At 42.5% G+C, this 23,921-nt stretch overlaps 1 protein-coding gene across 2 annotated transcripts in view; it reads right to left on the bottom strand.

The window, feature by feature from the left end:
* The window catches only part of Syx5 (syntaxin 5), a 104,434-nt gene that overhangs the window by 65,557 nt on the left and 14,956 nt on the right, over window positions 1–23,921 (bottom strand). For both annotated transcript variants that reach the window (XM_069308441.1, XM_069308442.1), the window contains exons 3-4: window positions 17,711–18,237; window positions 767–822 (exon numbers count right to left, since the gene is read on the bottom strand). In XM_069308441.1, the coding sequence (XP_069164542.1) occupies window positions 767–822; window positions 17,711–18,237 (583 nt within the window). The remainder of the gene's footprint in view (window positions 1–766; window positions 823–17,710; window positions 18,238–23,921) is intronic.

Consider the following 23,921-nt stretch of genomic DNA (forward strand, 5'->3'; position numbering starts at 1 on the left):
CCAGCCCCAGATCATTTGATGTTCCCAATTTTCTGATGGGAACATCAGATCATTTGATCATCAGACAAGGGAGTGGGGAATGGTAGGAAGGACGAGGGGACAGGAGTTGGGGATGGTGAGGAGGACGAGGGGATGGGGGGAATGGTAGGGAGGACGAGGGGATGGGGGAGTGGGAGATAGTGGGGAGGACGAGGGGATGGGGGAGTGGGGAATGGTTAGGGGGACGAGGTGATGACGGAGTGGGGGATGTTGGGAAGGAAAAAGGGATGAGGGAGTGAGGAATGGTTGGGAGGACGAGGGGACTGGGGGAGTGAGGAATGGTTGGGAGAAAGAGGGGACAGGGAAGGAGGGAAATGGTGGGGAGGACTGAGTGGCAGGGAAAGTTTGCAGTGGCTCAGCAACGCACATGCGTTGCTGAGCCACAGCAACGCGTAGCCGGGTACATCTAGTCTGTAATAAAATGCTGTAATGTATTTGTGAATAGACCAGAATATCTTAATTTTTATCTGTAAAAATTCTCTAATGCTCTTAATCATATTTTACAACCCTGTAGGGACATTACCTAAGTTATATAAAGTGATATTTATGGAGCTGAAGAGTATACATTCAGATAGGCACTTTCAAAGAGTTCAATGTATATTTTTCATAATCGTTTTTGCAGAAAAAGCCTAGTGACAACAGCAATGAAAATATATACCTGTACTACAAAATTTATTAATAAAATATTCGAGGAGTGTTAAAAAAAAAATTATCACTTTGTACTTACAATGTGTTAATTTCTCCAATTTAGCGTAAGTGCTTGAAATATTTCTTCCAATCAACCTGGAAAATAAGTAATGTTCATGATGCAAAGTGTCAAATACCTGGAACTCTTTTTAATATACAGTATATGCTATTTACACATCAAACTATTTTGAATATTGTTATAAGCCAAGACCACAAAGCCTTGTGCCAAAAAGATGCATATATTAAAAAGGCAGAATTTTTTCATGTTAAGTTCCTATTTAAATGTAGTACAAATTTCTGAAGATGACTAAACACAGAACTATTATTTTCTAAAGAAACTCTGCACAGTATACTTTCATAGGACAGTTTACCAGGTTATATAATTTATTTTACCAAATTCAGGCTAAAAAAACTATAATTGTTAACCAAACCACACTAGAAATTGAAGAGATGACGACGTTTCGGTTCGTCCTGGACCGTTATCAAGTCCAGGTCAATTAACTTGATTGTCAATTAATGGCAGCTCACACACCTAGCTAATTGCAACAGAGCAGAGCAGGTTGCAATTATCCCAGATATCCAGAGGACACTTAAGGACAGGACGGACTAAAACGTCGTTGTCGTAAGAGAGAGAGATCCTTGTGTAGGAAGAAATAGTGTTAAAAGTTTAAAAACAGTCTGGTACTTTTACCCCTGCAGATATACAGAGCATCATCTTAACAAGAAAATGTCATCTCCTAAAAGCAATGTAAACAAAAGTGATAAAACAGTTAAAAAGCAGATTCAATGCATGAAAATATAGAGAAACAACAGTGTTAAATGTAGAAAAACAGCCTGGAACATTATAAGACAAATGAACTATTGGGAAATGTGTATGACATGTATAGGGATGAGACATTATTGGAACCAGACAGGCAGGGACAAGTGCAAGCCCCTCTTGTTCACTTGGGGGGGAAGAGGAAGTGGGAGAAGGACCAGAGTCACTTGTGTGTCTTAGGATGGTCTCCAACAAATAAGGGCAGTATTAGAGGTTTTTATAGCGGTGCTTCCCTTTTTGTATGATTTAGAGATAAGAAATTGTAGAAATAAGGATTTTAGAACCCTGTGTGTAGGTAGAGTGGTGTGTTATTAATTCATGTGCATGTGCTCAGCTCTGTCACGTGGAAGCTATCCACATTTACTTTGTCCATCCCTATGTGTATTGTGGTCAGAACAGTGTATTATTAAATGCTATATGCCCTTTGTAGTTACCCAAGAGGAGTGGAATATAGTAATGACCTTAAGTCCCAGTTTGTAGAGGCCTAAACTGTTGTGTGGACCCTTGTGCCAGTTGTCCCCTGAGGTGTGTGTTGGTGGGAAGGAATCATAAGATAATTGATGATTATCAATTATACCCCCCCTTTGTCTGTATCATTCCTGTGGTAGGTCCAAGTACACCCCCCCCCCCCCCCCGTTCTAATCGGTGTGAGATAATCTGGTATTGTTAAATAAAAACCCTTTTGTAAAATTGTACCCAACGTGTATTTCTTGTCCCATGTAATTAGAACTGTTCATTATGGCTATATAGACACCTGCACTCCCATTATTTATAAGAAAGTACGAGCGGGTGTTAACAATACTCTAGGGTACGGCTTTCAATCCCGTACCTTACATCGTCTCTTCAATTTCTAGTGTGTGGTTTGGTCAACAATTTCAGTCACGTTATTGTGACTTTTCATCTGCAAAATTATAATCCATGCAATACATTAATTTTATAATTTAAAATATAACTTTTAACAGGAAAAGTGTAGGTCCTGATTATCTGAATCAAATGGGACCAGACATACTGGTATAACCAGGGCAAACCACATCCACTGGAGAAAGAAGAGGTGGTGCAGGTGGAAACATGGTTGAAGTAACCAACACCACCAAATCCAAGACCCTACACACACCAAGTGGGTCCAATCCAGAGCATCCAACCAGGTACACAACCTAGACCAATGCAACCACCAATGCATGCGGTCACCACCAGATACTGCTAAACTACCAGAGCGAGGGAAGAAGAGGCACATGTTGGGAACAAAACCCACACGACTCGGGGTCAAAGGTGTCACCGACCCAACAGGTAGCATGGCTGAGGCAGAACATAGGAACCTCGCCAGGTAGCAAAAACCCCGAACAACTCCAAAATTCAAACAAGGCAAGAACAGCCTCAGAAGAGGTACCCATAGAACAACCGAACCCGCTTGGGTTTTCCAGGGCCTGCAGAAAACCAAAGTACTTGGAACACCACGCTGGTAACTCCTGTATCTTGTACAGGCACGTCTGGCTACCTGAAGCCAATGGAAAGGACTAGGGAGCAACAAAGGGGGGGTTAACGGCATCAAACCCTGGGTAAAACCTAATAAATGTAAAGTGGAAATGCCCCAAAGCAGAGAAAGGGCAAAATGATGCTTTTGTCTCGAAAAGGGACAAAACTGCAAGCCCGGAACCCCCTAGAACCAGTCCATGGAAAACAATCCACCAGGGAGAATTGTAGCACCAAATGGAGCTAGAAACTCGCTTAGATGCGTCGATGAGGTCTCGCAAACCACAATGCACCACACCAACAAAATACACTCCTATCCCGAGGAAAGCCAGATAGTCGAAGACCACAGGCTTACCTGAAGGGCAAGGGCCACCCCAAGTAAGGAGACCCCCCCCCTAAGGAAATGCATCCTGAACACCCTAGGAAAGACAACTCTGACCGAGCAGGGGCAGAATTTAAAGAGCACCCAGGGAAGGAAACCCTGAGCACATGCAGCTTTAAGCACACTAAACTTTTAGTGCACGCTATGCAAATGCATATAAAACAGCCTCAAAGCAGGCTGTTTTATATCCATTTGTTTAACATATGTTAAATCACCGTCTTAATCTGCAGTGCCGAAAGTAATAAGCAGAGAGACAAAGTCGTAATGTACAGTATAATGAAAGTAACCTTTCCAATTTGGCTCCTTATAGCCAAACTAGGCAACCTATAGCCCAACGTGGCAAACCCTGCCACAAAGGCAAACACTACTTGGATAAAACAGGCGACTGGAGCCAGAGCGACAAGAATGGGCGACCATGTAAACATCAGAATAAGTAGTAGCCAGTGGTGAAGTAGCCAGCTAACATGGTCTGCCTCCCTCCTCCCCCACCCCCCAAATGAGGATGGGAGGTGATGCATTCTAGCGTGTGGTACTTGAAAAGAGCCCCGGAGGCTCTCTGAAGCTATCCAAATTGACGTGCGTCATATTAGTTTGGTGTCATCAGTCACAAGAGTTCTGTATACTTACTGGAGACCAGCGCCAGAATCTGATCCCCCTCAGAGAGGTGCAGGGAGAAGTGGCCATATGAGCACTATATTTAGATTATGTCATGTCTGTCATCGACTGGGGGAATACTCCCAGAAAGTTAGGCGAAATACAAACCCCCAACTAGTGAAAATTGCAACCAATGTCAGAACAGAGCCAAAAAAATCCCCACAAAAGAAAACAAGCAAACAAGCAAATTATCATCTAACTTGTGCACCCGCTCGTTAGCACTCCCCCAATCACACTGACTAGGAGGGGGAGCCTGCTCAGGCAGCTCACTATCCCAGTACATAGAATAATGAAAACCACTGACTGGAGGGAGGGAGCCTCAAGGGCTTGCCCATAAAATAATGTTTCATTACATTCAACGCTGGTTTTCTGTGGGAAATCCCATCGGCTCCCTGAAGCTAACTACCCACTGCAGGTTGCAAAATGAAGAGACACTAGGCTCCGACAGACGTCCCAAAGCAACACAAGGCCGGAGAGGGCCCAGAACATTTACAAGATACTTGGCGGCCAGAACTATGTTCGACCTCCAAAACCCCGTGCTTGAATGTCGACCCAAGACATATTACCAAAAACAGCAGCCAGAGCAGCATACTTACGTACATCATGGGCACGAGGGTAGACCGCAGGCTGGATAGACTTGAGTACACTGCAAACAACCTGAGAAACACGAGCCCTGGAACAGGTAACCAGGGAAACCAGATCCACCCAGAGCATGTCCACAGACACTGACCCAGCGGCCCGCAGGTAGCAACGTAAAGCCGCCACTGGACAGAAGAGGCAGCTTTACACCCCGATGCATCCCGGGCCTAACCTACCAAGCATCCACAACCAAAAGACCCTTTCAGAATTCAGCCGTCCCATTCTTTGCCAGAAAAGAAGGATACCTGGTTGATGGGGTTCTGGGAGTTCTTCTACTCCCAAAGCCTGGCCTGAGGCAGGTTTGACTTGTGAGTTTGGTCAACCAGGTTGTTGCTTGGAGCAGCCCGCAGGCCCACATATCCACCACAACCCGGCTGGTCCGGCACTCCTTGGAGAAAACAATCTAGTTTCCTCTTGAAGATGTCCACAGTTGTTCCGGCAATATTTCTTACACTCGCTAGTAGTGTGTTGAACAACTGTGGACCTCTGATGTTTATACAGTGTTCTCTGATTGTGCCTATGGCACCCCTGCTCTTCACTGGTTCTATTCTGCATTTTCTTCCATATCGTTCACTCCAGTACGTTGTTATTTTAACCCTTAAAGTGCCCATCACGTCATATGACGTGTTGGACGTTGTTCCAGACAACTGCGCATCACGTCATATGACGTGTTGGAGTACTACGCAAGATTTAAACGGCCCGTGGATACACGGGGTTCACCACACCTTCATCAGGGCTCTTGTAAACAGACGCCATTTTTTTTAAAAATCGTGAACCAAACTCCCGGGTGTTATTGGCCTCAGTATTGAGTGAGCAACCAAGCCTGACGCACGCAGCATGAGCTAACAGCACTGCTGTTCAGCTTGTGACCACAGCATCGCCTAAAAATGCCAAAATATACTTCATGCTATTATGTAGCGATGATATTATTACAGAAGACCCCTGACTGTGATAAAACTGACCAGGGTTCTGATAATAGCAGGATTGTGGTGATATTTAGCACTGTGCGCCATGGAGAGAGGGAGGGTGTGGGAGGGAGAGGGTGGTGGCGATGTCTTCTGACTGTGTGTGGCCACCTATTATTGACTGCACTCACCATACCAGTTTATTGGTTCTCTATGGTGAATACAAATGTAGATACTTATATATAACGTGTGTATAGAGGGTATAAACAGCAAGAGAAGGTTTGGAGCCGCCATTTTGGTGAGGGCGGTGGCGTCGTCTGCACGACGCCACCGTGCAGACGACGGTGTTGTTTACTGGTTACCACAATGGTCTTTGGGCACCATACCAGTTTATTTGTACAAGTATGGTGAATAAAACGGGTAGATATTTATATATAATGTGTGTATATAGCGTAATAACACCACACAGTACTGTTGGAGGAGAAATATTAGTGCGTCTGGCCTTGAGGGCAGCAGCCATCAGCTGACTGTGTAAGGTCCTACATCTTTGTGCCTTTACTCACTATACAAGCTTAGATGTACAGTTATGGTGAACAAAACATGTAAATACTTATATATGACGTCTGTATATAGTGAATTATAGCAAAAACAGCATTGTGGGAGGAGAATGTGGGCGAGTCAGATGACTTGAATGTGGGCGAGTCAGATGACTTGAGGGAGGGCACGAGTGGCTGGCTGGTACACGGCAGTCACTCCTCGTTACTTTTTGACTCATAATAGCTACTTAGTGGTTCGTTATAGTGAACAAAACATGCAGATACTTATATATAACCTGTGCTTATAGTGTAATAACCGACAAAGTATTTGTTCACCGATTGATGAACATAATTGAATCAACAATATGCACACCATATTTTTGAGTACAGCAATGATTCACTCATTTTATTATATAAATATATCAAACTACACACTATTGAATACAGCAAAAAAACTATGAAAAATCAATCAAAGACATTGAAATAATTAGGTAATTATCTCTTTGTGGCAACTCCGGCCTGACAGCTGGCGAGCAACAGACCGCCTGGGGACGCACGCTGAGTCAGCCCCTATAATTTGCCAGACTTCCCCGCCCAATAGCGGGCAATATATGCCACTTACGATTTTTTTATTATTCTTCCCGTGATCAGTGAACACAAATTAACAGGTTAGGAAGAAAAAATTTTTTTTTTTTTTTCAAAATTACATGCGCCTGTGGGGAAGAAAGGATATTATACCCCTAGCATGTTAACCCTTAACATGCTCGGGGTTTAATATCCTGTCATCCCCACAGGCGCATGTCATTTTGAAAAAAAAAAATATATTTTTTCTTCCTAACCTGTTAATTTGTGTTCACTGATCAAGGGAAAAATAATAAAAAAATCGTAAGTGGCATATATTGCCCGCTATAGGGCGGGGAAGTCTGGCAAATCATAGGCGCTGACTCAGCGTGCGTCCCCAGGCGGTCTGTTGCTCGCAAGCTGTCAGGCCGGAGTTGCCACAAAGAGATAATTACCGAATTATTTCAATGTCTCCGATTGATTTTTCATACTTTTTTTGCTGTAATATTATTCAATAGTGTGTAGTTTGATATATTTATATAATAAAATGAGTGAATCATTGCTGTACTCAAAAATATGGTGTGCATATTGTTGATTCAATTATGTTCATCAATCAGTGAACAAATACTTTGTCGGTTATTACATTATAAGCACAGGTTATATATAAGTATCTGCATGTTTTGTTCACTATAACGAACCACTAAGTAGCTATTATGAGTCAAAAAGTAACGAGGAGTGACCGCCGTTTACCAGCCAGCCACTCCCGCCCTCCCTCCAGTCATCTGACTCACCCACATTCTCCTCCCACAATAATGTTTTTGCTATACTGTAATTCACTATATACAGACGTTATATATAAGTATCTACATGTTTTGTTCACCATAACTGTACATCTAAGCTTGTATGGTGAGTAAAGGCACAAAGATGTGGCTACTCACACAGTCAGCTGATCGGCGGCCGCCCTCAAGGCCAGACGCACTAATATTTCTCCTCCAACAATACTGTGTGGTGTTATTATGCTATATACACACATTATATATAAGTATCTACTTGTTTTATTCACCATACTTGTACAAATAAACTGGTATGGTGCCCAAAGACCATCGTGGTAACCAGTAAACAACACCGTCGTCTGCACGGTGGCGTCGTGCAGACGACGCCACCGCCCTCACCAAAATGGCGGCTCCAAACCTTCTCTTGCTGTTTATACCCTCTATACACACGTTATATATAAGTATCTACATTTGTGTTCACCATAGCGAACCAATAAACTGGTATGGTGAGTGCAGTCAATAAAAGGTGGCCACACACAGTCAAAAGACATCGCCACCACCCTCCCTCCCACAGCATTACTCCTCCCTCCACGGCGCACAGCGCTAAATATCACCACAATCCTGCTATTATCAGAACCCTGGTCAGTTTTATCACAGTCAGGGGTCTTCTGTAATAATATCATCGCTACATAATAGCATGAACAAGTATAATTTGGCATTTTTAGGCGTTGCTGTGGTCACAAGCTGAACAGCAGTGCTGTTAGCTCATGCTGCGTGTGTCAGGCTTGGTTGCTCACTCAATACCGAGGCCAATAACACCCGGGAGTTTGGCCCACGATTTTTTTTTAAAATGGCGTCTGTTTACAAGAGCCCTGATGAAGGTGTGGTGAACCCCGTATATCCGCGGGCTGTTTAAATCTTGCGTAGTACTCCAACACATCATATGACGTGATGCACAGTTGACTGGAACAACGTCTAGCACGTCATATGACGTGATGCGCACTTTAAGGGTTAAGGGTTAATGTGTTGTGTTGATTTAGGGGCTGTTTATTTTTGCCCAGTTTATCCTTTTATAATTAAAAATTAATTTACTGAATAACCCCTCTTGCTTGATCATTGTTTTAGGTCTATTCTGAGTATTGATGGAAGTTTGCACTGCTCAGAAAACCTCTCAAATCTTGCCCCTATCATCATCTTGCTTAGCATTTTCAACTTAACCCTTAAACTGCGCAACACGTCATATGACGTGTCGAGTAACATATGCAAAAGTGCGCACCATGTCATATGATATGTAGGAGTACTACGCAAGACTTAAATGGCCCGCGGATACACGGATTCACCTCACCTTCATTAGGGCTCTTGTAAACAGACGCCATTTAAAAAAAATCGTGGGCAACAATTCCCAGGTGTGAGGTCATCAGTACTGAGTGAGCCACCAAGGTTGGTGCACGCAGCATGAGCTCACAGCACTGCTGTTCAGCTTGTGACCACAGCATCGCCTAACAATGTAAAAAAATATGTAACGTATTATTTAGCGATGATAGTATTACAGAAGACCCCCGACTGATAAAAATGACCAGGATTCTGATCATAGCACGATTGTTGTGATAATTTGCACTGCGCTGTGGGAGGAGTAATGTCGAGGATGGGAGGGCTGTAGCGTCGTCCACAGAAAATGATGAATCGTTTTCTGCGTTCAGTGATGTATCTGATACAAGTAGCATAGATGAACAGTGTTAGTGGCTTCCATAGTGGTGTTTTCCATAGATATTTTCAAGAAAAGCTGAATCTCTTCCAGAATGGCTGAATCTTTTCAAAAAATACCTGAATCTCTTCCAGTGAGGGACCTTACAAAGCAATCTTGTCAAGACGACCTTACCCTTTACAAGCTTGTCTACATACTACCTACAGGTACTAAAGCCAAAGGTGTATGCGAGTGCATTATTTGCAAGCACACAGAACGAAGAAACAGGAAGCGAAAATCTATCTGTACCCAGTGTAACGAGAGCGAAGTCACGCTGTGTACCATGGACTGCTTCATTGATCATCGCTCACTTCCGAAGTACTGAGTGTGTTTTACAGTGTTACTGTGTAAATAGTGTGAAACTGTACATATTGTAATTTTAGTAAATTTTGAACAAGTAATATTGAAACAATATTTATTGTGGACACATTACTGACATGTATCACAGTTCCATGGAACATTATGAACATTCTACTGTATATATATATATATATATTGTAGAGGACACAAATATGCATCATATACGATAAAAAAAAAACATAAAACCACGTTGGAAATACATAGAACAAATAATTGAAAATATATTTGTGGCAACTCGCAGTGCTTGAATGGCCCGCGCAACCTGCTCTGGGAGCTTCACGCACCGGCGCACAGCAAACACACACTCTTCTCCACATCCCCACAGCCAAAATAAGTGTTTTTTTTTTTTTTTTTTTTTGTTTGTTTTTTACATGTACAGGTTCAGGGAAGGGAATTTATCATTTTACAAAGATCAAACAATTTTGAGAACACTTGATATTCGGCACACAGGGGGAATGTCCTAATAAAAGAAGCACATCACAGTGGTTAAGCATCCTGTTGTTATTATCTGTGGACCATTGAAAGACTTGAGTAACATCAGACTGGAGGTTTGCTGTGTCCTCAATATTATCTACTCTCATGACAATTCTAATGTCATCTGCAAAGGATGATACAGTACCATGGTTTGTATTCTTGCCCATGTCTGATACGTGGACGAGGAAAAGTACCAGAGCAAGTACTCTATCTTGGGGGACAGCTTTTCACGGTGGATGATTCAGAAGATATTTTGTCAACAATTACACTCTGGGTTCGGTTGTTAGGAAGTTGAAGATCAATCTCCGTACTTTGCCAGTAATTCCTTTTGTACTCATTTAGTGTGCAATAACTCCATGGTTTGATGTGTTGAAAGCTTTTGCAAAATCTGTATATATTACATCAGCAATTTGCTTGTCTTCCACCCCACCAAATACACGAAGAAACTACGACATCGCTGCAATGTTCGAACAAGTTTTAACACCTTTTAACAAGTTGTAACAACAATCTAGCAGGTTGTAACAACTTTGACACATCAAAAATTACTTAATGACAAGATGTAACAACTTTTGTAATATGTAGTAACAACGAATTTCTTCGTCCACTTCGCATATTTTTATACGTACTGTACTCGACGGCACCAACCATCATGTCACATTTATCAACTTGCCACATATTTACATTGTTGTTAATGATACAATTAGGTTTATATATTGGGAACCATGTTGCAAAGTTCACTTTGCCACTGTTCAACATGGCTGTGAACAGTTATCAGCATATTCACCTCGCGTCTGTCTCTCCAGCGCACTGAAAACATTTGTTCACACTTTTGCAGCTGGCAATGACCCACTGCAACACCAACACCAAACACTGTCAAGGCCCTCCTGTGGGCCTTGACAGTGCCACATATGCCTGTGTTGTGGTCAAGGAGGAATCTGGTCAACAAGGGTCTGGTGTAGTGGTTGTCAGTGTACAGGATGTGCCCCTTGTTCATCAACAGTGCCACGAGTGTTTTCACGACACTGCCTGAGAATCCGTGTGGATCTTGACCAGGTATGTCAACGTCTTTACCCGAATACAGTATCATGTCCATGACAATACCAGTTTCGCAGCCACATAACACGAAGAACTTGAGTCCAAACTGGTGCTACTTTGATTGAATGTACTGCTTGAACACCAGTCGTCCCTTGAAGAGGACTAGCGATTCATCAATCACAACATTTTGTCCAAGTACAAAATAGTCACAGAACTTTCCTATCACTAAATATCTTCCGCACCTTCCACAGTCTGTCGTGTCTGTCTTCATTACCATTGTTCTCAAAGTGTAGGCACCTGAGCAGCAGTAAGAACCTATCATGTGACATGTACCTGTTGAATGCGGGGGATGGAACAATGCTGTCTTTGCTCTAATAATCCTGGATCACATGTTTATCTGAATGCCTCATCTTCTTGCACAACGCTAAAAGCACATACATTTCCTCATATGTCGTGTCTTTCCAAAGTGTCATGCGAGAGGCAGGTAAAATGCCAGTCAATGAGGCTGTGAGCACATCTGTTCGTCTCTGCAACGAGATGGTCCATGAATTGCTGATCAAAATATGCCATAAAATAATAAATTTCAGCCATATAATCACCAGTATAGAGGAATAAAGGTATCTTGAGGTTATCTCGAGATGATTTCAGGGCTTTTTAGTGTACCCGCGGCCCGGTCCTTGACCAGGCCTCCACCCCCAGGAAGCAGCCCGTGACAGCTGACTAACACCCAGGTACCTATTTTACTGCTAGGTAACAGGGGCATAGGGTGAAAGAAACTCTGCCCATTGTTTCTCGCCGGAGCCTGGGATCGAACCCAGGACCACAGGATCACAAGTCCAGCGTGCTGTCCGCTCGGCCGACCGGCTCCCTGACCGATACCGACCAGTATCACACCAGTATCGGTATTATCAAATGTTGGAATTTGTGGAACAAAAGTCTCACAACCCTCCCACACAAGTACACCAGTGGTTTTGGTTTTGGCGCCAACACCATGACCAATACCAGCACGAGCACCACCACCAGTAAGGGCCCCCAACAACATGGTTCCGTCGTCTTGTGCTAGAGTTGCGTACGAGTATGCCAGGAGATGAACGTCTTCTGTGTAGTATAGGCCTACCTCTTAACACCTGATGCCAAGGGCACACTGTCGTCTTTGTCCTGAGGTTGCATGACATGCTGGCGCTTGCCTCGGGATGTTGCTGGGGCAGCAAAACCATGCCTAGTAACACCAGAGCTGCTTGTACTCGGTTCGTCAACACTGCTCGTATCGGAGCCTATGTCACTGAAGCCCAAAAATGACTAATCACATGTAGTATCACCAAATAAACTCACATCAGGGGACACACATGGTGAAGGTAACTCTAGCGGTGTCCATCATCATCATGCGACATGTCGCATATTTCATCCTCTGAGAGTTGTTTTGCTGCACTGCGGCTGACCGTGGGCTAGGAGCTCGTAAACAATGTGTCAGACATGGTTGCTTCCTTGAAACCGAGGGTCCCCATGGCCCTGGGGGCATGCTAGGATTTAAAAAAAAAATAGCAAACGATCACTGGAGGCCTTAGGCATCCATTTCATAGCCGCGTCGCGCGCTCCACTTTTGTATTGTACACTATACCTACAATGCCCTGAGGCGCATTGTGCACCACCCATGGAGCGCCTCAAGGCATGTTGCACAGTGCAGTGGTTAACCACTGCACTGTTCTGCATTAAAATATGACAACCCCCTTGGTCCGCCGAAAATAAATTCTTTCCAAAAAATTTTTTTCTCTTATATGGTTAAAACAGTCTCTGATCACGGGAGACCTAAAAAAAAAATAAAAAAAAAATGCACATGACATACTTAAGCTGTGATGGACCTGGGAAGTTGAGCAAATTATGAGCACTGAGCAATGGAGCGCTCAAGGTCACTCGACCCCACCACCCTGTGGGGCGGTAGTTGCCACGAATATAATGTTTCACAATTATTTTTATTATTATTTGTTTCTTCTCTGTTGTTTTTTTGCTGTAATATTATTCAAAAGTGTGTAATTTGTGGAATTTACATAGTTCAATGTGTGGAACATCACTATGCTCAAAATTATGGGGCTCATATATGTGGCATATATATATATATTATATTCTACGATCAATCAAACTGTGTTTTTGCTGTTATTACACTCTTCACACACACACACAGTATATGACCAACTATATATGTGTTCACTATAATAAACCACTAAGTTGGTATGGTGAGTCCAAACAAGAGTGGCTGCCACACACTATCAGCTGATGATACCTCCCTCACCAAAATTCCTCCTCCCACCATATTGTTTGTGCTGTTATTACACTATATACACATGTTATATACAAGTATCTACATGCTTTATTCACAATACCTATACAACTAGGCTAGAATGGTGTCCAAACTGCAGAGTTGCCACCATACACTGCATGACAAGTCACACAGCAGCCGCCAGCAGACGACGCTATGAGTACGACACCACCTCCCTCACCAAAATGGCTCCTCCCAACATACTCCTGTTGCTGTTATTACACTATGCACACGTTATATATAAGTATCAACATTTGTGTTCACCATAGCAAACCACTAAGTGACTGGACTCAAGAGTGGCTGCCACACACAATCAGCTGATCATACCTCCCTCACCAAAATTCCTCCTCCCACAATACTACGCACCACAATTATCACCACAATCTTGCTATTATCAAAATCCTGGTCACTAAATCCTGTAAATGAATTTACCACAAGTTAATTTTGTAAAGGAACGTGAGAAGTTGTTTGAAGATTCCTAGATGGACGAAGGAAATATCTAAAGCATTACCCTATCTTGGGTTTTCACCCGTCGAGAGCCTCAAGGCATGTTGCGCAGTCCAGTGGTTAAGGCCTGTGACAGTGTTTTTTGCAATTTTTGATGAATATAGTATTCCAGGAGTCTGGGCTTGGTGTAGAGTGCACAGGAATGCTGTCTATGGCAAAGTTGAGTGTTGAGTGGGGTTAAGGTAACATCTGATATATGGTTCTGTGGTGGTGTCACATTCATAAAGAATTTATTTGGATCATTGATCTGTAATGTGTGTTCAGGGGGTTCACTAAAAACAGAATCATACTGTAACCTCAATATTTCACTATACAGTAAACCTCAATATTTCACTATACTGTAAATCTCAATATTTCACTATACAATAAATCTCAATATTTCACTATACAATAAATCTCAATATTTCACTATACAGTACAACCTTGATTCAACGTACCCCGATTCAACGAATCTCCGGCTAGTTCGCACACTTTTCAGGCCGGATTTACTCACCCGGTTCGACGAACAATGGTTCGTTGAAGCGGGGGATGTTTGGATTTGCTTACGATGTTGGGACAGAGTTCACAGAGTGGTGGAAAACTTTCCCATACCATCACAGATTACAATTAATAATTCCTTCATAAGACAAGTTGGATCACACAAGTGGACCACACAAGCCAGAATGGTCCACACAAGAGAACAACTGAGTTTCAATGATTTTCGTTCATTGATTTGTGGCACATGTATGTTACTAAATTAATTTAAAGGCAGAAGCGTGAATAACTAGCTAATGTGTTGAAATCTTCTTATATACATTTTCTGTGATGAAACAAGATGAGCGAGGGTGGACAGATAAGGGAATACTGTACAGTAAACCTCGCTATGCAGTAAGGTTTCACTCACTTTCGTCTGTTGTCATAGTTCAGTGACCCATGGCTGTGAACATTTCACATTAATAAATAATTTCTAAAACTGGTGTTTTAATACCTCTTTATTGTCCTAATTAAACTAAACTAAATAAAACCAAAAATATACTGTAATATGATAGATATCTGCTATTTGAGAAATTATTCACATTATTGGCGGCACAACTCCAGCACGAGTGGACGGGTCTAATCTCTGTCCACACAACACCATGCTTGTTTTGTTCGATTTCGTCGCCACAGTTCAGCGATCTACGGCTTCGAAATAAAATTAATAAATCAGTTCCAAAGTATTTTTTATAGCTCTTATTACTGTAATAGTGTTGCTTAACTAAATATGTAACCCAAAAATATATAATTTGATGTAAATCGAATATTTAAGAGAAATTTATGTTACTGGAAATCGAACACAACACCAGGCGTGTTTTGTTCGATTTCGTCACCACAGTTCAGTGATCTACGGCTTCGAAATAAAATTAATAAATCAGTTCCAAAGTATTTTTTATAGCTCTTATTATCGTAATAATGTTGCTAAACTAAATATATAACCCAAAAACACATAATTTGATGTAAATCGAATATTTAAGAGAAATTTATGTTGCTGGATCTGGCTTAAACACCAGCCTACTGAAGGGTGTACGTATAGACTTAGTCTGCATTCGTACACACCCAGTGCCCTTACCTTTGTCTGCGATTAACGTACAGTATTTATCCACCAGAAGAAGAAGAATTGTGGAATTGACCATTTTTTTTACTACAGCTCTTTGGTTATAAAACAAAATGTCTCAGGGGCTTACTAATAGCGCCTTATTAATGCCAAAAATGAAGCAATATTTTGCAAGAACTAGTAGCAGAAAATCAACGAGCACGAGCACAGCCGTACCCAGCACGAGAACAGCCGTACCAAGCACGAGAACAGCCGTACCCAGCAAGAGAACAGCCGTACCCAGCAAGAGAACAGCCGTACCAAGTACGAGAACAGCCGTACCAAGCACGAGAACAGCCAAACCCAGCACGAGCACAGTTGTACCCAGCACTGGCACAACAGCCGTACCCAGCACGAGAACAGCCGTACCCAGCACAAGCACAGTTGTACCCAGCACTGGTACAACAGCAGCCAGCACCAGCTCAGAAGCGGCTGAACCCACAGCAGCAGCAAGCACCAGCAAAGCTGATGCAAACATCTAAAAACATTGTGTGCAGAGTGAACAGTTAGAACAAGTGTTAAATTTAGGTGTGTACACAGTGTTAAAATTAAAGTTGCAGTAATTTTAGTGTACAATAGTTTTCATAAACTGTATTGTAGTACTCAACATACAGCAGAACTACTTTTAATCAACACAGTGCTAACGGCACATGCACTGCAGTACGTATTTACTGTAGAGCATTCAAAACTTCACGAAACTTCAAGATGGACATACAGTAACTCCAACAATCAGGTAAATTTATGAATTACAGTATTTTTTAGTAGAGAAATAATATATAGGTACAGTATGTAATATGATAATGAATTATTGTGTACAAGAAAAAAAAAAGACACTAACACAAACGCCTCCTGAAGGTCACCTCTTGCAACGAATCCAACGCTCCAACGAACTGGGGTTGGTCCCATATAGTACGTTGAATCGAGGTTGTACTGTACTGTAAACCTCAATATTTCACTATACTGTAAACCTCAATATTTCACTCATTTGTTTGCTTGCTTGCTGAAAGACCAGACACCAATTGAAGCCAGAACTATGAGACAAGTGGTGTCTGTGGCATGCAATACAAGTGCATGAACAACACTACCCCCCCCCCAACACAACCTAAGAATGTTCCCAACCAAGGACCCAAACAGAGGAATCAAGTATCCTTGAATGACCCAAAGTGACTCCCGACCTCGGTTGCTGGAACAACAGTGGACATCTTTAAGAGAAAACTAGATCATTTTCTCCAAGGAGTGCCGGACTAACCAGGCTGTGGTGGATATGTGGGCCTGAGGGCCGCTCCAAGCAACAGCCTATTGGACAAAAATTCTCAGTCAAGTCTGGCCTTGGGCTGGGTTTAGGGAGTAAACAAACTCCCAGAACCCCATCAAGCAGGTATTGTGCAGGTATCAGTGGTCTGGCCTCTCGGACGAACTCCTTAAGACACCAGACAAAGGAACCCTGACTCTAAGGACAGCATTAGTGGGCACAGAGGGAAGAAAATCCTCAGGACATGCAACCTGAAACACCAAGAGAGCCAAGCTCATACAATACACTGGAACCAAAACAAGCACGAGTGTGTATATGGTTTGTCAAGGTTGCCGATGTTTCTCTATACAGTTGCTTGCTTTGGGGTGCCATACCTTACTGGTAGATTTTCCCTCACTGTCTGGGTTGTTCTAGTCTCCTCAGACTACATTGCCTCTGATGGACCAGACTCTGTTCCCAGTCTCCAGTAGGCACTCATGACTCATTTGATTAGTAAGGTAATCCCTTCCCAAAATACATGGACAACTGGAAAATGGATACACCAGTTGCAGAACCAATTATTCCAGATAATTAAGATTTACTGTAGTCAAATTTACTTTACTGCATTACAAATGCTATAAATTTACTGTACTCCTAGCCACATCTAATTAATCTTTTTCTTGTTAAAAGGAATAACTTTCAAAGCCTAGATCAGTTACATGTTTTACGATTTGTGTACAAGTTAGCAATATGGTACAAGGTTATTAATCATTTTGGAACTACTAGAACTAGATAATATCAAGGGTTCAATGATTTGATGTGTTAATTCCTCCATGTGATCTCAAAACAGAGGCCTACACATTTTACAACAATTAACATTCATACACGTACATTATTCAACTTTCATGGGTTAAATATTGCCCAATTTTTGTTTTTAAATTTTAAAAACATTAAGCGATAATTGAATACTCACTTGGCTCTTTGCATGAAGTCTTTGTATTCGTGTAGATCTCTTGGGTGTTTTCCATCATGATGGGGTAGGACACCATTTGAATAACTCCCTTGTTGTGAGCGCACAATACGTACAAACTCTTGTGTGCGGTCTCGGGATGCCATGTCAATATCTTCAACACTGGACAAGTGTGAAGATCTACTTGACCAATCTGAGGCACTTTTGTTCCAGTGTTCGACGACTTTATTAGAGCTGTTGTTCAATGTTTCACTGCCACTCCACTGATAAGTGTTATTATTAGTTCCACTACTAATCCACTGCTTACTGTCTGTTCCATAAAATGTTTCGCCAGGATGAGTATTACCGTCACTGCGAGATATGTAAAGGCATGGCTGAGGGGTCTGCACTGGCCAAGGTTGTTTGCTGTGTGATGATGATGGCTCTGCTATTTGACCAGTACCATCAGGGCCCACAATGTCTGTCTTCTTATAGTATGCCTGGCTGGTAGGAGAGCTCCACTGAAGAGTGGTATTTACCGCATTAACAACCTGCACAAGGAAAGAAGTAATCAATTAAGCATTAAATGTAATGAAATGTCCTTTTCTGACAGTCCCCTAGTAGCTCTCCAATGTATTAGGCCCTGGTACCCCCCACACACAATGCTACTAGTCCTCTTAACATATGCAGAGGACTTCTGCCAGCTTTTGGCAGGCTCAGAACGCTCTTTCCCAAAACTTATCTTAAGCATTACCCTATCTTGGATTTTCAACCAAGGGGTACAAGTATCCCTGGGTATATGCCAAGGGTTTATAAGGTGGTATACATAGCTCAATGTTATGTTTATTCATGGTGGTATCTGTTAATGCTAGGATGGATAACTGCAGTTTTATTTTCCTTAATGAACTAAAGGAAGGTTTTTAATACCACAGTAAAACCACATGTTGTTAAGACTACTGTGCTCAGATTTAGAGTCTAATCATGAAAAGCACTTTATATAACAGAGGTTATATGGTTATCTCGAGGACAATTTGTCAAGAGTGTTTTTGAACTACTGAACGAGCTAAAAAAAAAATAAAAGCCCTGCAGCCATAATGTCAAGAAGGAATCTTAGGTCTCGTGCAAAGTTAAGTGATCCAAAGTGGTTACTTATCTTGCATATCTTGTTGATATATTTGCTCATCAAATTATTCTCAATGAATCTTTGCAAGGGGCCGGATGATTTTGCCACCAACTGATGTTAACCTGAAGAGTTTTCTGATGAAATTAGAATTGTGGCAAACAAAAGTAAGGAAAGGAAATTTCAACATGTTTGAGGCACTTGATGATATGCTAGATACCGTTAATGTGGAAAATGTGACAAATTTAATAGTACTAAATGAATTAGAGAGGCTTAACAGATATGTTTGAAGAGGAATTTATAGCCAATTAGAAATATTATTCATACAGATATTGCTTGTTGAGGATGATATACATAAAGACTTTACCGACGTTGTGAATGACTCCAGTGCTCATGATTTAAGAAAAAATGTGTTATTAGGTCATGGTATAAGGTATCCAAGTCGTATCTTGCAGAGGACGCTGTTCCTCTCTTTTTACTTTTTAAGCAACATTTGTAGGAATCTGGATATTCCAGCTTACTCCCATAAAATGTAAAATAAAATCTTTGCCGAATGTGGAAGCTGGCCTTCGATGCCTTAGTCAAAAGCTCTCTGCTTCCTAGCCTAGTCGCTCAAAAGCAGCACCAACTATCTAAATAATTCACTTTGCAGTTCAACCTTATTAGTAATGTCGAGGTTAATAATGGTCCAGGACAGACCTTTCTTTGTTTTCACATTTGTTAGTTGTGTGCCCTATTAGTAATATTTTAAACACATTATGAGATAACAGCTGCAAATATTCTCTAAGATTTTTAATTACATAGTTTTTGTATATTTAAACCTTAACATATTAGCCTTGAAATTAATTCTGAACACCTGTAGGTGAAGAATGTGAAAGTGTTTTATAAATTTCATTTCAATTTCTGTTTATGCTTATGGAAACATTAAATGGTTGTGTAGTTACCCATTTATTGATGCTATATAAAAACATGAACAGCTGAATGTTATTCTGCATATTATGGGGACCTTTGATAAGCTGCCGGCTTCCTGTCCTCATTGAGGCTCCTAGAGAAATAGTGGCCCTCAGCAAAATTCAGATAAATTATTTTAGTTATCATTATGAGGGTACACTCCAGGAAAAATATTCCTTTACCTTGGAGCCGGTCGGCCGAGCGGACAGCACGCGGGACTTGTGATCCTGTGGTCCTGGGTTCGATCCCAGGCGCCGGCGAGAAACATTGGGCAGAGTTTCTTTCACCCTGTGCCCCTGTTACCTAGCAGTAAATAGGTACCTGGGTGTTAGTCAGCTGTCACGGGCTGCTTCCTGGGGGTGGAGGCCTGGTCGAAGACCGGGCCGCGGGGACACTAAAGCCCCGAAATCATCTCAAGATAATCTCAAGAAAAAACCCCCCCCAAGTTTCTAGGAAAGTGCAAACATGCAACACTGCTTTTTTTTGTCGTATATTGTGTTAGATTATGAGGTTTGGTAATTATGATGAGAAAGCCTAAAGGCATTACAACTATATAGCACTTGGAAGGGATATAAAGACAAGGATTTAGGATAGGACGGAGGGAAGGAATGGTGTCCAACCACTTGGACGGTTGTCAATTGAATGCTGACCTGCAAGAGGTTGGACACCATTCCTTCCTTATGTCCTATCCTAAATCCTTTTCTTCATATCCCATCCAAGTGCTATATAGTCATAATGGCTTAGTACTGTCTCTTCATAATTACCTTACCCCATAATCTTACCCAATACTAGGCTAGATGGGTTACATTATGAATGAATTGGCACTTTATAACGATGAGTCTCATTGGTCAAAGCTTCACCCACTAGTTTATACAAGTCACACTGCTATCGAAAGAAGTAGTGAAGAGCAGTAAATAAAAATTATTATATGTAGATTAGTGAAAATGAGAGATGGCTTTTCTTTTGTGCTTAAAGTTTTATTGAACTTTTATGCAAGTGATATAACATAAGATAATTTTACATATTAGCTGTCTTTGTTTCTTAATGGTTGGTTTATGTTTAACCATCATACAATAGCAGAAAGTGTTATCATTTGAGTGAAAGAATGTGGGGCCCTTCACTCTCCCCAGACCAATCCACGAGTTAACTCCAGAGTGCAGACCAGTGAATTCTTGAATGCCATCGTTCAGCTGGCAGACACACCACCAAGGCCTAACTAACTCAAAAAAAAACAGTTAAAGTCACCACCACCCATGAAACAAATAGGGAAAAAGAGGAGGCACTATGCCAAAACCAAATCATGGAAAAAACAAGGGCACAGCTGCCAGTGTCTCGACCATAGAACAGGAAACAAAATCCAGGAATGGGTAAGAAGCAAGAGCCCAGTATGTATTGTAAAAGAACCAGGTGGTGCCCATGTCCATCACAGAAAGGGAAGCACCCGCAAAATGACCGGGGAAATGAAGCACTGTGTCAAACCCCCTAATAGTGGCTCTCTACAAGCTAGGACAAGGAATGGGACCCAAAACACAACAGGACCCTAACCTTAGAATTAGAAAACACAAAGACAATGAATTCAGGAAACCTGACAGAATCCAGAAACATACAAAAGGAGGACCAACCTTTCTTTTCTTTTAGGGCATTTACCCAGAAAGATAGGCATACAAAAACAAACTACTAGCTGGTAAAATTGCTACCTACAGCTAGAAAGAGCAAAGAAGCTCCTGCTGAAAGAAATGAAACTAGTAATTCTATCCTCAACAGGTACCCCTGCTTGTTAGCATAACCCCCCCTCCCCCAATAAGGGGGGGAGGAGGAGCCGGTCTCCCACCACCTCAGTTCTAGGCCTGATGGAAAACTGCTGATGGAGTGAGGGAGGGTCTCAGGGAGCCTCCGGGGCTACTCCCAGAAAAGGGCGTTTCATTACATTCAATGCTGGGTTTCTGGGGGAGCCCCGTCGGCTCTCTGAAGCTAACTGCCCACAAAGAAAAAACAGGGATTACCCAGGAAGCAGCAACACCGCAAGACTCAAGTCAAAGAAGAGGCCGATGGCCGCGATAGACGTTCCAGAGCCACACAAGGCCAGGAAGGGCCCGCCGCAAATTCCCGCACCGTGCTGAGAATCCAACAGAAGGACCAACCCCAACGCCCCTGGCCGGACTAGGGAGCACTGTTCACAAAACCCCAACCATTCGATGAGGAGTTCGGGAACACGTTGAGTGAGGTACAGGGAAGGTGCCATGGCACCGAACTCCGAAAACCCCAAAGAGAAGCCAGTGATGCAGTAACCAACACAAGGATATTTTGATGTGAACCCAACGGTTGCAAGCATGGCAAAAGAGGAGGCTCCACAGACAACAGAACAGCATCCGAAGCCAAATCCTGCACAACGGATAAACCAGAAGGGCAAAACTTAGGCTCTCACATAGCTGCTCATGCAATCGTCAAGTGACCTGGGTCCCCCTCAAAAACAGCGGAAAGCGGGACTGCAGCTGGAGCAAAGCTGCAGGAGGGAGAGAGAAGGGGACGCAGTTCGAGAATCCCATACAAGGCCCAGCCAAAACCGAACCTAGGACAAAATAAAATGGAACTTCCACCAATGTGGCAGAAAATCTATGAAAAGACAATTACAAGGAATCCTAGGGAACCCGGAAACGAACGTGGGGATGAGCCCTATCTACCACATTTGCCAGCGGATAAGACGCACAATGTGAATAAAAAAGATAGCATTTTTGTTTTTTAATTTTCCCGGAGTAAAAGAGCCCCACGGCTAAAACAGTCATAATACGGACAGGAAACCGAGGGCTGTAGTCTTGGGAGCTGCAGGAATACACAGTATAGGGCAAGATCACAAGGCACAAAAAAATTGGTGCCCATAATATAATAAAGAAAACAATCCAAAGACCCCAGTCCATGAACACAAGATCAAGGGAATAATATACGGAAGGACCACAGTCATGTACACAAGACAAAGACAGCCCAGAAACCCAAGACCAGGAGACATGACCACCACCCATAAGTCCCCCACGGGAACAGACAGGGTAGGACACTTTAAATAGAAACAAACAAGACAGTATGCCATTCTTCAGCTTTAGCTTGTCCTTGTGTGGACCCATATAAATTACATACTTCAGGTGTGGCATCCGTAAAAAAGATAGGACATTAAATCATTCAACGTGTACCAAGAGAGATAACATAGGTAACTCCAAGAAGACAAAAATTTCCTGAGGAAAAGATAATAAAACTTTCCTAGAACTTGCAGACAAGACAGGGCAGGAAAAGAGGGATGAACCAATCGGATTAGTACACCCATAATGGGACACGACACCGGAGGCAACCGAGTACCCCAAGGAGCCAGAGAGAGACAAGACAAAGATGATGTGCAGAGGCAGAGAAGGAAGGAGAGGGAATGCAGGCGGCAGTGATGAGGTGAAGGCTGCAAATGGAGAACCGCAGGAGCCCAAGAAGCTCAGGAATGGGCACCCCAGGAGAATGACGAGGGAGAGGCAGGCACAAGGAGCTCAAGCACAATCCCCACAAACACAACAAGAAGAGGACAACGAGACTAGCACAAACTTCCCCAAACCACCGATGACACCTCAGCACCGATGCAGGAAACACACACCAATTCACGTACCTCCCCACACCTTTCATAGCAGACATAACCCGCACTAGAGATAAATCGCATAGAAGTGAATGACAGTCACTGGCAAGCACAAGAGCTCAAGAACCGATTGAAAAACTATCCAAAAAAAAAAAAAGCACAAATGACCAAGCAAAGGGAAGGGCAATCCAGAACCCACCCTGGCCCCAAAAGTGTCAGTGGCTTCCTAGGCAGAGCTATGATCAATGCCAAATGCTGTAGACAGATAAGTATCTCCCCTAAGGAGAGGAAACTGAGCCCCAAATTTTAACTCCTCTCTGACACAAGAAACTGAAGGCAGTGGAACCTTGGTGGAAAACATTAGCTAAGTATGTCTGCCACTGAATGCGGTAAAGGCAGCTTCTGGGACTGCCTGCATAACACAGCCCTACCTCATCAACAATGGCTAAAAGTAATTTCAGGCAACCACCAAACTCCTATTTATGAATGAAAAATGCTTTACACATGACACAGAACTGATGGTATTTGAACATTTCTCAAGCAGTGCTTTGCAGATGACC

This window comes from Procambarus clarkii, chromosome 62 (assembly GCF_040958095.1).
Source record: "Procambarus clarkii isolate CNS0578487 chromosome 62, FALCON_Pclarkii_2.0, whole genome shotgun sequence".
Classification (NCBI taxonomy): domain Eukaryota; kingdom Metazoa; phylum Arthropoda; class Malacostraca; order Decapoda; family Cambaridae; genus Procambarus; species Procambarus clarkii.